The 15,552-nt window shown below is 39.2% G+C and overlaps 1 protein-coding gene across 6 annotated transcripts in view; it reads left to right on the top strand.

Annotated features, from left to right (window-relative positions):
- Positions 1-1,049: 1,049 nt before the first annotated feature.
- LOC125298619 (NACHT, LRR and PYD domains-containing protein 12-like) overlaps positions 1,050-15,552 on the top strand; it is a 69,674-nt gene continuing 55,171 nt past the window's right edge. For 5 of the 6 annotated variants that reach the window (XR_007194230.1, XM_048249417.1, XM_048249415.1 and 2 more), the window contains exons 1-5: positions 1,050-1,078; positions 1,253-1,338; positions 5,290-5,403; positions 10,252-10,365; positions 15,200-15,426. Coding sequence is in view for 5 of the 6 variants with exons in the window: in XM_048249417.1 (XP_048105374.1) it covers positions 5,336-5,403; positions 10,252-10,365; positions 15,200-15,426 (409 nt within the window). In the remaining variant the exon portion in view is untranslated. Of the gene's footprint in view, positions 1,079-1,252; positions 1,339-3,551; positions 3,641-5,289; positions 5,404-10,251; positions 10,366-15,199; positions 15,427-15,552 lie in introns of those variants that run through there. The other variant, XM_048249416.1, reaches the window with a different exon arrangement.

Below are 15,552 nucleotides of genomic sequence, written 5' to 3'. Positions count from 1 at the left end.
GATAAGAGATGAAACCATGGATGAAACAATGAATGAAGACGCAACAGGTCCATCCCGGGAATGTGCCAACCTGTGGCCCCACCTTGCCAGACTATTCCACTTTCTGAACAAGTTAATGATAGTTTTTGCTTCAAGTGTTTCAATTACAAAATAGCATTTTGTATTTGAAATACGTATTTTAAATACATGTATAGTACTGCCCATCCCTGGCAACATGGTAAAAAGATGAAAATGACTTGATTTTACTTTCAATTCCTTTTACATTCTCTAAGGTATTAACATTAACATTTTTCATAACTCCATGTAGGACGTTTCTGTACATAAATGTAAGCACTGCAGTAGTAATGCAATATTTAGAAAATGTACTTGTGTACTCTTGATACTCAAGTAGCCTACTTTTAAAAACAAGTACTTCAGTACTTTTACTTAAGTAGACATCTGACTGTTGTACTTTTACTTGTACTTGAGTAAAATTTAGCAAAGGGTATCTGTACTTTTACTCAAGTAATGAAGCTGTGTACTCTGTCCGCCTCTGGACATAGCTACTACATATACTTTTACAGCCATCTGTCTGTGCCGTACGCCTACAAGAAAATGTATGTAGGCTACATCAGTGACAAAACTGGATCTTCTGGTCTAGCCTACCTCTTGAGGGATGTTGCTAGCCTACGGAATAGTTGCCAAGGCAGCAAATTCACTGGATCTAAACAAATTAATCTAACCATTGAAATCGCCATAGCGGTGGCTTTCTTAATCTATTTCAATAATTTTACAACGTTTCTAGGACGTTAGTATATTTCATCACATACTACAACATATATTAATACCAACACGATCAAATTCGTGACTACAGAGTTTTATTTTAGCAGGGGTTTCCTCCGTAAAAGAGACCTGCATGTAACTTCACAGCATGCGGTTAAAATCCTTAAATTCACGGACGTGTTTTCGCTTTATTTTTTTGGCAAAAAACGTCACTCTTAACAGCCGCCAGTCTTTGAGAAGACGTGAAATATCCACTGGAATTTTGTTTCTTTCTATTACACCTGCCGGGAAATCCGTGTTATGTGGCTAGGCTAAGGTGAAACACGTTTAAATGGATATATTTATTTTTTATTAGCTAGAAATGATGCCACATGTCTAAATTCAATGCTATTTATGACACTTCGAAAGTTTGTTTAGATCCAGTGCTTCTGCTGTCATGGAAACGCTACGTCACACTTCGGGACTAAATGTTAATAACACCTGCACACAGGTGAAAACGAAAGGATCAGCATATCAACTCGAGCCTGTAGTCCATCCTGGTGGAAAGACGGAGCTACAATGAAAAACTGAACTGCTGTGAGTAATTTCCCCTCGTATACAACTTTTTGTAGACACTATAGGCAGGCTACGTTCTGTTGTTAGGTTATTGAGTTACATAGGCTTTGGCTGACATGATTTTTGTTCGCCTGAATAACAATTGGTGTAAATTGCTTTTCAGTAGGCTCACAGACACACCTCTGTGTCCTAATTCAATTGTAGAATCATAGGCCTATTGCAAAAAATCAATACTGACATGTGGGATTAATTAGGATAGCCTACTATTTCCAGGTTGTAGGCCTAGATTATATATAGCACATATCAACACAGTTAATCACAGGAAAATAAGACGAAAGGGCATCACACTGATTTTGGCGCTGGTCTATTCTACTGCACATGTGTTTCCTTCTCACAATGTTTTCTGGCTTTGGCCTACTCTAGGCCTACTACACATGCGTCTCCTTCTCTCTGTCAGACTCTCGGTCTCCCTCTGTCTCTCTCTCTCTGTCTTCCTCTCTCTCACTCCGTCTTCCTCTCTCTCTCTCTTTCTTCCTCTCTCTCTTTCTCTGTGTGCATCTCCATCTCTCTCTGTTAGACTTTAGACTGCAACATTTAACTGTGACTTTATTTTAGCAAAGAACAACAAACTGTGATGTTGTTGACACCAAACCCTCAGTGACTCTGTATGACACTCTCTAGCGCCAGACCTGTGTTATGTAGTCTAAGTGATTAGCAAGTCTACCTTTGGGCCACAAACTCTGAACACAGTCAGTACTCACTAGACCGGTTGGTCTTGTATCTGGAGCTACCACGACAGAGTACTGATGCAATGTGGGCAGGTGAGTCAGCAGTGTACAGGGTAACTACAAATGGAGATAAAACTACTGTATGCCCTGTGGTGCCCCCACGCACGCGTGCACACTCACACACACACTCACACACACACACACACACACACACACACACACGGTTATAGATATCTGTAAAAAAAAGGGGGAAATGTATTGTATGTTATGAAGGATTTTTTTGTTTAGTTTGCTTTGTATGGTCAGTATCACCATTAAGGAGAAGTCCATTCTCAAAATATAAAGGAGATCTGCATTGAATCCAAGTAAACTGTGATTCACTCTTCCTCTAGAACTTTACAAAGTCAAAATGCACCAACACCATTTTACATGCAAGGATGATACTTTTTGGGTCTCCTCAATCTCCACTACGTAGCAGATCTAACTTTACACTTAATTGGGAACGCATATTGCACACAGGAAAGAGACAAAGAGAGTGGCAGATTCCAGCTGGCTTGTCATGGTGTAGCCTATCTCCTTTTTAAAATAATAAACTTTTAAAAGGTAATCATGAAGGCAACAAAGACGAGGCTACAGGAGGTTGCGACTTGCGAGATTATCCGGTTCCCACTACTGACCATACCATGATAAAAAATGAATTAGGTCTGCTGACCTGTGACCTCAGGTCATATGTGTGGTCAAATGACCTAAATGACTTAATAAGATGATAACACTGCTGCTCATCCTCCGGTCCAGCTTGAGCGTCCCCCAGGTATTTATAGGGGTGATGTCCACCTCAACTGTCCTTTAATCTGGATGGGGGTTACCTCAGCTTTTTTCTTTCTAAAATCAGTGATGAGCTTCTTTGTCTTATCTACTTTGCTTCATCACGCCTCCTGACAAAACTATTCACCTCATTCTGGTAAGATGAATGGTCATTATTAAGAATGTAACCAATTGAGAATGTCTGTAAATGACAGAAATCACTGTTGTGCCTGCAGTCAGTGGTGTGCAGGGTAAATACAAATGGAGATGAAACTGTACCCTGTGATGCCCCCATGTGTGTGTTGATGGTATCAGACATGGTGCCATGGAGTCTCACATACTGTACTGAGGTCTACTTGTAAGGTAGTCAGTGATCCATGCAACAGTAGAGCTATTAAGGTTAAAACTGAGAAGCTTTCTAGCTAAAATATGTGGCTGTAGTGTATTAACAGCACTACAAAGTCAAAGAAAAGTTCAAGTAAAATGTTCATGTTCATATTGATTTCCATTATACTTCCTCTTGTCCCTCTTGGGGAGCGCAGTTGTTGACCACAACACCGACACGGCATCGCATTAGAGCATGAACTAGATCTATTTACAGCGCTGTAGCTTTAATTACTTCTGCTCTAGTCTGGCCTCTTGGTCATGGTGTCATGCTCAGCCAATCGGATATTTCGCCCGCAAACCAGGTGACTGGTCCAGGAAAAGGGTTATCCAGCACAGGTGTGTTCGTAGGGCTACAGAAAAATGCTACTTGGACAAATGTGTAAACAATGATCCGACAAGCTAAGGTACATGTTAGAGTATACAGTTTGAGAGAATGAGATGTAATTTTTAATCGATTCAATAAAAACAATACATACTGTGTGCTTATATGTTATTAACAGGCTATCTCTTATTAGGCTATCAGGTGTGATGTTCCAAATAGGCCTACAGTCAGACCAATGTTGCGGTGAATCGTGCTAGGCCCTAGGCTTATTGTTATTCACCCCTTGCAACTGACGTCACGTTTTGTTCGCGCCACAGCCAAATAGCCTAGTGGACGGCAAGAACACGAATCAAATCAATGGGTTGTAATGGGACATATCGCACAGCTAGGAGATTATAGTGAGATTTAACCGTAGTAATGCCCTTCCACGACTGTTGGCTTATTGTTTGGAATACAACAACATCCCATGTTCTTGCATAGATATATTTTGGTTTGTTTTCTTTGTGTTTCGGGAGTATTTCAACCACAATTGCATGCTTATCTCCTCAGTGTATGAAGCACAGCAGCGGTTGCTATAGCAACCATAGACTCTGAACAGGACGGCAGCACTTAGGCAAAGTCTTTGGCAAGATCTGAATGTAAACAGATAATACCGTTCAAGTTTTTTTTAAATTTCCGATTTCTTTCAATTCTTTAACTTAAGACATGTAAGAAGTAAGTTTATTCGCTGGGCAACGTACAAACTGACGAGTTACATTAGCCCTAGCACTATGAGCTACGATAAACGTTAGCTAGAATAGCTAGCTTCTAAGTGTGGCAGCTAGTTATTATTTCATGTTCTGATATGACATTCTTAACGTTTTGACTATGTTACAACTGATAAAAGCAAGACAAATAAAGTAACCAAATCGCTTTGCAATATTTTAGTCCAGAAATACTTATGGGTGTTCATTTACCATAATGTTAATTACAGTAGCCTAACGTAACGTTATCTCCCCTTGCAGTTACCACCAGTTTTAATAACTTTACATTTGCGATCATGACCCATTTCATCTAACAACACCACTGGCATCTTCTTTGACTATCAGACCCCAAACAGCAATACATTGAACTACAAAGATGTTATAGTAATGGTGTTCAGTTCATCATAATCTTTATGACATAATGTAATTTGCCGTCCGTCTCCCATCTTTTTGCCGTCCAGCATGGAGCCGTCACGTGACGTGTCTGCAAGGGGTGAATAGGCTGAAGACCCGACAAGGCCTTGCGTTAATTCTTCAAGTGGGAAGTGTCAGGAATTTTCATATGAGAGACGCTCTCATTGGTGGTTAGGATATGGAGTAGGGGATTGACAGCAACATAGCCAATCACATTATGAGATATGAATGAATTAAACATCAACTGCGATGTTTGATTTTAAATGAATGTAAATTTAGCCAGGACTGTAAGCTGGCACACATGGTGCTCGAGCATGAGCTGATACTCTCTAGGTATTCAACTAGGTTCCCTTTTGTAATCGTGTGTGTGCGGCACAGAGGGAGAGAGATATGTTGTTTATTATGCGATGTGTATTTGTGTAAATGTTGTGTGCTCCTACTGTTTTGAAATAAATTGCCCCACTGGGGTACAAATAAAATCATTGATTGAAAGAGTGAGATACGGAAAGCGTGTTTGCATTTCTTCTAGAACCACCATTGTGAAGATGCCTTTTTTCTTTCACTGTGTATCCAGACCACAGACACACAGACCAGTGTCTCCAGTTTCCAGCTGTGTGTCTATGAAGAGTGATTGTTTCATGGATGGATCTCGGAAGTTCAGCAGTGGACCACCACAGTCTGATCCAAAGTGAGTTATCAGCTTTTCACCATATCAGATATGTTACTGTATATGAGAACATCAGCATAATGTGACACTCAAATGAACAGCATTGATGCATCCCAATGGCTCCAGTTTTGCTCATAATTGGCCTGTCCTCCATACACAGTAACAAAACTAAAGGTCAATTCATATGTAATAGTGTCATAACAGTGGGGTGGCTCCTATTTGTTACTGTTCATCGTTGCTTTTGCTGAGAAACAAATAGTTTCTCATGCTAAACTTGAATCAAACATTCTTTACATGCTGAACTTGAATCAAACATTCTTTAGAACACACCTGATCAACCGTCTGCTTTCCACTTTTGAATGAAGTTCCAGTAGTTGCGGAGTGAAAGACCTGAATTAGAAGCACAAACTCCATTGCCATTGACAGCGGTCATTATTTTTTTTCAAAGGTCCTTTAGTCGAAAATAATGACCTCTAGAACTTTGAGAAATTCCATTCAAGTCAATGGAGCATTATACTTGCATTGTGAAGAGCCGTGTAATAATTACAGATATCGAGTCTATATTTAACATTTTGAACATTTATTTTCTATTTTGCCTGTTATGAAATCATGCATTGGCCAATTTAAGTGCTGCTCAGTTTCAAGAAACTAAATTATATGAAGGCTTAGCATTTTGTGAAAATAAACCATTAAGGCTACACTGACAAACTCTTAGCCATGAGCTGTATCCTCTGATTTTAATATTTACAGATAGGTTATGTAATCGAGGTGATTTAAGCAAAGCTCAGTTTTAAGAAACAGCCCAAAATCTGCTTCCACAATTTCTTGGATAATAGTTAGACACTATTCAATTACATTTTCAATTACATTTTATTTGGAGAGTGACAGGGGCAAGGAAAAACTCTTACACTATGTAACATTCTTGTTATTTAGTTCTTTACAAGTTTGATGGCGGGTCTCTTTCATGGGGGATAAGGGGTTAATCCATGACCATCTCAGTATTTAATTGTTTTCCATCACTGAGCATAATACTAAGTTATTTCCACTATTTTCATGCTTTATCATCACTAAATTCTCCCTGATCTACATTCCAGACTTCAGGAAACAATGTCCAAAATGGTGCATTATATATGGTGAATAAAATTCACATTATGGAGCTTCATAGTCAAAAATGTTATTTCATTAAAAGAAAGAACAAATATGTATCTTTATCTGGTATAAATCCCATTAGGATCATCAAGTGCCCACATGGTCATCATGGTCATTTCGGGGTCCAAATATGGGGTTCCAAAAGAGTCACCTCTGCCGGAGAGGGTTTTAGGACCCCCATAAAAGCCCCACCATTGGTACCATACCCTTCAAATTCATTTTGGCAAGAGCAAGGTTCCCACATATAACAAATAATTCTGTTTAGAACAGGGATGCCAAGGTGAAATTGTACAGGGGGCCAGATTTTTTTCAAGTGAGACCTCAGGGGGCCGGATTACATTTTCGGACTGAAAATGCCAAACACATGAATAGGTAGGCTATTTGAAATTATTCATGAAGGCCTACACATCAAAATAAAATGGCACCAAAATAGCCCCACAATGAGCCCTACATAACCTAAAGTAGGAGACAGTTACCCTCTAAAAACGTTTTCCTATCCATGCAAGTAGCCTACATTTATAAATTAGAAATGCAACAATTGCCTGCTCATAAGGTAAGTGACATGATAATAATATAAGGGAAGTTATCTTGTTTGTTGGTTTACATTATCATGTCAGCTATGTTTAGCTTAGCTTACCTGCTTGCTAAATCCTCCAGTGCCAGATCAAGCTAGTTAGCTATCGCTAGATAAATAACTAGTTTAGAAGTACAGAAATAAAACACTGCCCGTCCAAAGTCATTAGGACACACAATCTGACACAATCGTTCTGCAATTTTCGAACAGCTGACTTGTATCTTGCACGAAGACTATTGGATAGTGCAAGTTAGCAATTGTTTGCTGTGCAGACATTATGAATAATATGGTCGTAAAACTTAACACCGCACACCGTAACAAATATTTTTACCTCGCTTTGTGCAAAGAAAAACTATAAACTATAAATACTTACCTTATGAGCAGGCAATGGTAGTCTGAGCGCGATCCAGGATCCAGATCTGGCCGCCTTGTTTTCTCGAATCGATTCGCTCGACGTGCACACATACAAATCTTTTTGCTCCTATTATATCACCTAGCCAGGAGCAAAAAAGTATCGCCACTTTCGTAGAAGCAGATTCGAAGCACTTGTATCAATTGACTTGTAGTCGTGCAAGAAAATCAAAGCGATCTGTAGAATTTTATTAATGAGAAATTATTTCACAGATGCACAACTTCGGATGCATTAGTTCACATTTGGGTTTACAAATGCACGAATGTTGTGCATGTTCTCAGATTATGAAACACGGATGTGCAAATGTGTTTCGCACCAACTGCACTGCAACGATTGGAGCAAAAGTGTCGAGTGCATGACTCTTGAAAGTTGTGACTCACAGGATAGGATTTGTGTACCTGTAAAAAGGATTTGTGAACCCGTAGCCCCTATTTTGTGTTAACAAGATATAAAAAAAATATGTACAACTTCAACTTTAACTTGACTTGACTTGTAACTGCGGTCAATGATGCACTTCTTTTCGGCGATATCTGCATCTCTGTCGTTCGGGAAGGCCTTGTATGCATTGTTCGCAAATTTAAGACGTCTTTTCATCTGCAATGACTCCTATAAATTTGGCGCAAGTGGCATTCCTGTACGTCGGGTTTACGTTCAAACTATTTTTCTGATGAATAATTATTTTCGGACTGAACTTGGTGAAGGGAAGTTTCACTAGGCCTATCATAGGCAATGATAAATTTGATCATCGTCTCGGGCTCGTCTGATCGGTTTGCTGCTGCCAGCCGCCGAAAGGCAGTGGGGAGAGGGGACATTTATATCTCGGCCAATGTGACCACACTGTAATGCAACTACATCCACACCACACTGTTTATCTGACCGGTCTCTGACCTCTCTCTCTCTCTCTCTCTCTCTCTCTGCAGCACACGCATTTTCAAATTTACACACAGGCACTGGGCCACGGCCAATCAGAGGGGAGGTCCCGCCCTTCACTATCTGTGATTTGTTTAAACCACGATATTGGCCAAATATGTGTCTGTTATTGAACCAAAGGTAAAGTTTCAATCAAGGGGGCAGGTGGATTCCCTGAAGTAGAAGAATCGACGTAGGCTGGAGGGACCACCTCTCTGCTAACTCCCATAGAAGCCCATTCATTCTAGGAGTTTTTTGAAATACCATAATTCCATATAACATATATCCTGTGCCGATATTGTAGCTTCTGTCTAATCCACATAAACACTACAAAGGCAAAACAGACTCCACTACCTCGTCCGTAACGTTGGTTACCCGTAAGAAGAATGGTTAGCTTGTTCGGTTGGAGGGAAGCTAGCTTTGAGCGTAATCTCTCTTTTCGCCGTGGGGAGATAACCGTATTGTTTGGATAAGAAGCTCAGTCCACCTTACTGTCTATGACGGTAACTCATAAGCAAAACCTAGCATACACGACCGTATGTTAAGGTAAAGCATTACACAGAGGCAACCTATTAATAATTAAAAAAAGTAAACCTAATTTTTAAAAAATCATTTCAGAGGTTTTCGATGGATTGAACGTAGGTCGGAAAAGTGGAAAGAAGATTAGCTTCAAGGCTATAACTTTTTTGTTTTGTTTTAGCATTAGACTGTTTTTGAAGATGATCATGTATGGTAGCTTCAACATTAACACGACTTGGTGAGAATGATATTAATAATAATACATAAATAAATGTTTAACTTTGATGACTTTGAAGGCGAAGGAAGTGTGAGAAGAATTTCTGTGTATCTATCATATGAGTTACAAGATTCAGTTCGATGGCTAACGTCACGAAGTTAAGTGTGAGTCTGCGCAGTACTGGGGGGACCAACTGAAAAATCGTTCTATTTGACTCAGTGCCCTCCCATTGAAAAAACGACGGAGTCTGTTCGTCCATTTCTTTTACTGTCTATGGTTTCAATGCGGACACGTTTCCTCTCTCGAACAGCTGATCGCACAAAAATGAATTAAGATAAAAAAAAAAATGAAGGCTAGCCTACACAAAAATCAGCATGGGAGAGATGAGTGTGCAGGGTAACCATGAATGACCTATAGACCGTGAGCGAGTGGTATAAATATTGGTTAGACTTCTTAAACCTACACGTAAAAACAGAGATTTTCCCGGAATATTCACAATCAATTTATAATATCGATGGCCGCGTACGCCTCACGGCCGCGACAAAGACTCTATGGGCCGGCCCACACCGCGCACATTCTTCGGCCGGCCCGACGGGAAAACACCCGATCGTCCCGATTGCCACTCCGCCCCTGGACTTACTTACTATTGATCCCCAAGGGGAAATTCAAGGTCTCAGTAGCATTCAGACATCACACACAACATACACTCATGTGAAGCGACTTCAGATTAGTCTAATTGAATATCTGTGGCCTCACCTGTTGAAATTCAGAATTATTAAACTAGAGTATCAATTTGCATGAGCTGATACTCTCTAGGTATTCAACTAGGTTCCCTTTTGTAATTGTATGTGTGTGTGTGTGTGCATGTGTGTGTGTGTGTGTGTGCGGCACTGAGGGAGAGAGATATGTTGTTTATTATGCGATGTGTATTTGTTTAAATTTTGTGTGGTCCTACTGTTTTAAAATAAATTGCCCCACTGGTGTACAAATAAAATCATTGATTGAAAGAGTGAGATACGGAAAGCGTGTTTGCATTTCTTCTAGAACCACCATTGTGAAGATGCCTTTTTTCTTTCACTGTGTATCCAGACCACAGACACACAGACCAGTGTCTCCAGTTCCCAGCTGTGTGTCTATGAAGAGTGATTGTTCCATGGATGAACCTCGGAAGTTCAGGAGTGGACCACCACAGTCTGATCCAAAGTGAGTTATCAGCTTTTCACCATATCAGATATGTTACTGTCTATGAGGACATCAGCATAATGTGACACTCAAATGAACAGCATTGATGCATCCCAATGGCTCCAGTTTTGCTCATAATTGGCCTGTCCTCCATACACAGTAACAAAACTAAAGGTCAACAGAACAGCATTCATATGTAATAGTGTCATAACAATGGGGTGGCTCCTTTAAGACAATGGTATGAGTTCTGGAGGTGCACAACTTGATCTAACTATACTGTAGCCTACATCATCTGATTTTAAGGGATAATGTATAGAACGCCGGTCATTATTGGGAAAATAAGTCCCTACAGGACGAACTGGACCCCGACTCGCAGCGGAGGGGTCTTGTTCCTTCTTGAATTTCCCCTTGGGGATAAATAAAGTATCTATCTATCTATCTATCTTCCGCCCTGAAGGGACTTATTTTCCCAATAAAGACCGGCGTTCTATACACTATCCTGCTTATTACACGGCTACTTGCCAAAGCGAAACAATAAACTCCCCACGATATGACTCTTTAGCCTACATAGCCTAGGCTATAGCCTATTTGTTACCATTCATCATTGCTTTTGCTGAGAAACAAATAGTTTCTCATGCTGAACTTGAATCAAACATTCTTTACATGCTGAACTTGAATCAAACATTCTTTAGAACACACCTGATCAACTGTCTGCTTTTCACTTTTGAATGAAGTTCCAGTAGTTGCGGAGTGAATGACCTGAATTAGAAGCACAAACTCCGTTGCAATTGACAGCGGTCATTATTTTTTTCAAAGGTTCTTTAGTCGAAAATAATGACCTCTAGAACTTTGGGAAATCCCATTCAAGTCAATGGAGCGTTCTACTTGCATTGTAAAGAGCCGTGTAATAATTACAGATATCTAGTCTATATTTAACATTTTGAACATTTATTTTCTATTTTGCCTGTTATGAAATCATGCATTGGCCAATTTAAGCGCTGCTCAGTTTCAAGAAACTGAATTATATGAAGGCTTAGCATTTTGTGAAAATAAACCATTAAGGCTACACTGACAAACTCTTAGCCAAGAGCTGTATATCCTCTGATTTTAATATTTACAGATAGACTATGTAGCTTATTGTACAGGGACATGCATTACACCTTTGTGTTCATTATCTGCTGTTTATTCTGATATACGTTTTGATGTGTGTTAAGTGAAGAGTTCATGAGATATTCCACCGAGACGAATGGATGTGTGGAGATGGGCACAGAGCTGTATGCAGAATAATATGATTACATTTCTTGAAAATGAAAAAGTACATTTTGTCGTGAACCATGTATCACAGCAAATAGCGGCTAGCATCGTTTAAAAGAAAAGGCTCTTTCATGTGATATCTGTCTGATGAGTACTTCGCGAGTAGTTCAACACTTACTGTACCTTCCTTCCTTACTTCCTTTTGATCCCCAAGGGGAAATTCAAGGTCTCGGTAGCATTCAGACATCACACACAACATACACTTAGAGCATAAAAAGTATGATAAAAAAATAACAAATCCACTGACCAAAATAGACAGTAAAAGATTAAAAAAAAAATTACTAAAAATACTACTAAATCAAAGATCCACATGAATGTGAATGTGCTTAGGGATGTAAAAGCTTACAGGGCAGGGACTGACCCTGTGATTCAATAAGCATGGTAAGGTGCTCTAAGAGAGAGTGTGTCATGGTGGTGGTGCAAATAAGTAAGTCCAAGTAAGTGCAAGGATAACGTCTAGAGACCAGCATTAAATAAATATGGACAAAATTAAGAAAATAATGTAGACATAGTAATATAAAGACGATAGCAGTGCTAGGGTAGGTTTGAAGTAGGGTTACAGCCATTGGTCAAGTATTAAGTATTAATTAAGGCAACAATCCTTACAGAATAATGTATCTCTATCTCTATCTGTTAAACACTAGGCCTATTACTCTCTTCATCGCTGTATCTATCACAATATATCTATCACACTAACTATCCCACTAACACACTATCAATCACAGATCACTATCTATCACACAATCATGCTATCTATCACACTATCAATCTATCACACTACCTATCTATAATACTATCTATCTTTCTTTATCCATCATCTGTCTGTCTTCTAGCCTCCCCATGCAGTTAGCCTAACTTCTATGTCTCTCACTTTTTACTCAAAAAAGCTTTCATTCTGCCATTGTTAGTCTGTCTGTCTGTCTATCTTTTAATTTCTTTATCTTTTATTATCTCTTCCTTTCCATCCAACCATGCACTTTTGTCTATCTTAATATCTTCTCCTGCCCCATCTCTTAAAATCATCTGCTAAATCCCATTCACTTTACGTGGTGGAATTTCTTCTGTTTATCCCCTCATCACTCCACACGCTTTTACCTCCTTTTTCCTCCCTTAAGCTGTCTACACTTATTTGTTTCTTTCTATGTGTGTTTGTTTTCATCACCTTCTATATTTCAAATGCCCTCACAAAGCTTATCTTTTATACCTTTACCAATATATGGACATGTTCAACATCATTAGCAACTTAAAAATCTTTTACTTGTGTAAAACTTTTATTTTTTTATTTAATTGTTTTTTTTTGCTTTGCAAGCACTATATTACCCTCATGAAATGAAAATATAACAGTTTATTAATCTCTACTTATATTTTTTTTAACAATATGAGATCCTTGGGTCATTTGGTCGCGACCACTCATCATGTGGTGCAACCAATAATAGCAATAACTGTGTTAAATTCAAAATGAAAAATAACATTTCTGTGGTTAAATTATTAATCAGTCATATAGTATGTTTAAGCCAATGCTATTTTTCAGACTTTTCCATCAGTTTTATAAAACTTACAGGAAAAATAAGGGTTCTAAATATATTTTGTAAGGTGACAATGACAGTATAGAACAAAAATATCAGTCCAATATTCACAAAAAGTAAAGAAATGTAAATACTTTGTTTCTAAACCGTTCATATTATTAAGAACTTGTAAACAAATTTTTAAGCATGTTAAGGAAATACATTCAATTTTAAGATAATCTATGGTCGCACCACATGACATTTTTTAAGGGCGCAACCAATTCATTCTCATGAAAAAACACTAAAATCACATTACTTGAAATTTTAATATGGATTTTCATATACCCAACATTCTTAATGTTTGAACAATTGAAACAGAAATTCTTATTTTTAGAATTTTAAATTTGGCCAGTTGAAAAACCTTATCCGTCATTGACCCACATACTAATGTAGAATAATGTAGACATAGTAATATAACAACTATAGCATTACAAGAATAGGTTTGAAGTAGGGTTACAGCCATTGGTCAAGTATTATGTATTAAGCAGGGCTTGAAAACGAAATTATTTTTCAAACGTTCCGTTCCGAACGGTTCAGGTAGACCTATGTTTAACGTTTTCGTTCTTGCATGCGTTCCGCCACCAACATATCGGTCCTGAACCGGTTCGGAACGCAAAATATTGTTCGTTCTTAAAGTTCCGGCAGTGTTTGGCGGGCCTATCAAGTCTATTTTTGTGGACTTTACCTGAGAATAGACGTAGGCTACTCATTATTTCCCCTTGATTTAGCCTATACCGTAGCTATGCCCAAAAATAATAAATCACAGGCGGCATCCAAAAACATTCAGATGGGCTATCCATCCCATAGCCTACAGACTTACTGTAGGCCTAACCTATGCCTATAAATAATTTCTTATCAAAAATATTTCTGGATACGTGCTAAACTCCTTACCTGGTTATAGCCAGTTTTATCCATATGGAGATCTTCAAAGGCTTGCGCTATAATTCCAACCCTGTTTATAAACGAACCTGACAAGGCCTATCTCAAATTTCCCGTTTAACTCTTCTACATAGAATAGGCTATAATTGCGCAAACATTTCAAATCTCGACTTTAAAACGACAAGGCGTGGACAGGCAAAATAGGCTATTACGCATAGGCTACAAACAATTTCCAAATCAGTTTCAGTAGCCTACGCTACGAGCTGGCAGACGGATAGGTTACATTACAACAGCAAGACAAAATATACACATTTGGACCAAAGGTCCATTTATTCGTTTTTTTTTTTTCAAACTGCAGAAATCAAATTATTAGGCTGTTATATAGAGAACGGAAAAAAACGTTATTAACCGGTTTTGTGGATTTCAGAATAACGTTTCTGTTCCGGAACAGTTGAAGACCATTTTGTTTTCGTTTCCGTTTCCGCTCCTCGTAAAATTCCGTTCGTTTTCGGTTTTCGTTTTCGTTCCTTGAACCGGTTCGGAGCCCTGGTATTAAGTATTAAGTAAGGCCACAAACCAGACTGTGGGAGGGAGGGAGGCGTTGTGCATGCGCTAATATAGCCCGTAAACAGTGTAGCAGTAAAAACAGTAGGCCAGTGGACAGTCAGTACACAAACACTTATTATAGGGGTTAGTGGAAGTGGTGGAGAGGGTGGAGAGTCAGACAAACAGACTATGCAGTTAAGTCTATCTCTCCTCTTCCGCTTTAAAATAGCCTAGGATGCGGGCCACTTCCAACTATTGGCCCGAGGATATTAGCCTGTGAGACCCCGTTCCCCTGTGGTCCCCTGTCTGTGGAGTACTCTCCCCAAACATGTCAGACGTGATGTTGCTGTTGTTGACTGGTTTAGGTCTCTGCTGTAAACTTATTTGTTCAGGAAAGCTTATCAGCGTGTGTGTGTGTGTGTGTGTGAGCGTGTGTGTGTGTGTGTGTGTGTGTGTGAGGTCTGCATGTATATGCATGTGGACTTGCCATTATACATCTCTTCATCTTATGATTAAGGGAGTAATTTTGTGTATTGATTGATTTTGTGTAGTGTTTTCAAGAACCTCCTGACCCAGGATCAGTCCACATGTGGATTGTGTGAGCAGCTGCTGTGTGACCCAGTCATCACCAGCTGTGAACACAGTTTCTGCAGGCAGTGTATCAGCAGCTACTGGAGCCAGTCTGGTCCATCAGGAGACCACAGCTGCCCACAATGCAGAAAGAGATTCAGAACACAACCTCTTCTAAACCCTCCAGTAAAAAGGGCCAAACTAACAGGTGAGTCATAAAGTATTCCATTCAGTGCATTCCTTTTTTAACCCTTAAAGGTGTAGGTTTTTGAACATTCTAAGTTCCGCAACAATTGAAGGTTCTAGAATTCTATGTTGAATTCAATGAACCCAG

The sequence above is a fragment of the Alosa alosa genome, chromosome 7 (genome assembly GCF_017589495.1).
Source record: "Alosa alosa isolate M-15738 ecotype Scorff River chromosome 7, AALO_Geno_1.1, whole genome shotgun sequence".
NCBI classification, from domain to species: domain Eukaryota; kingdom Metazoa; phylum Chordata; class Actinopteri; order Clupeiformes; family Clupeidae; genus Alosa; species Alosa alosa.
This window is presented reverse-complemented; position numbering and strand designations above follow the sequence as displayed.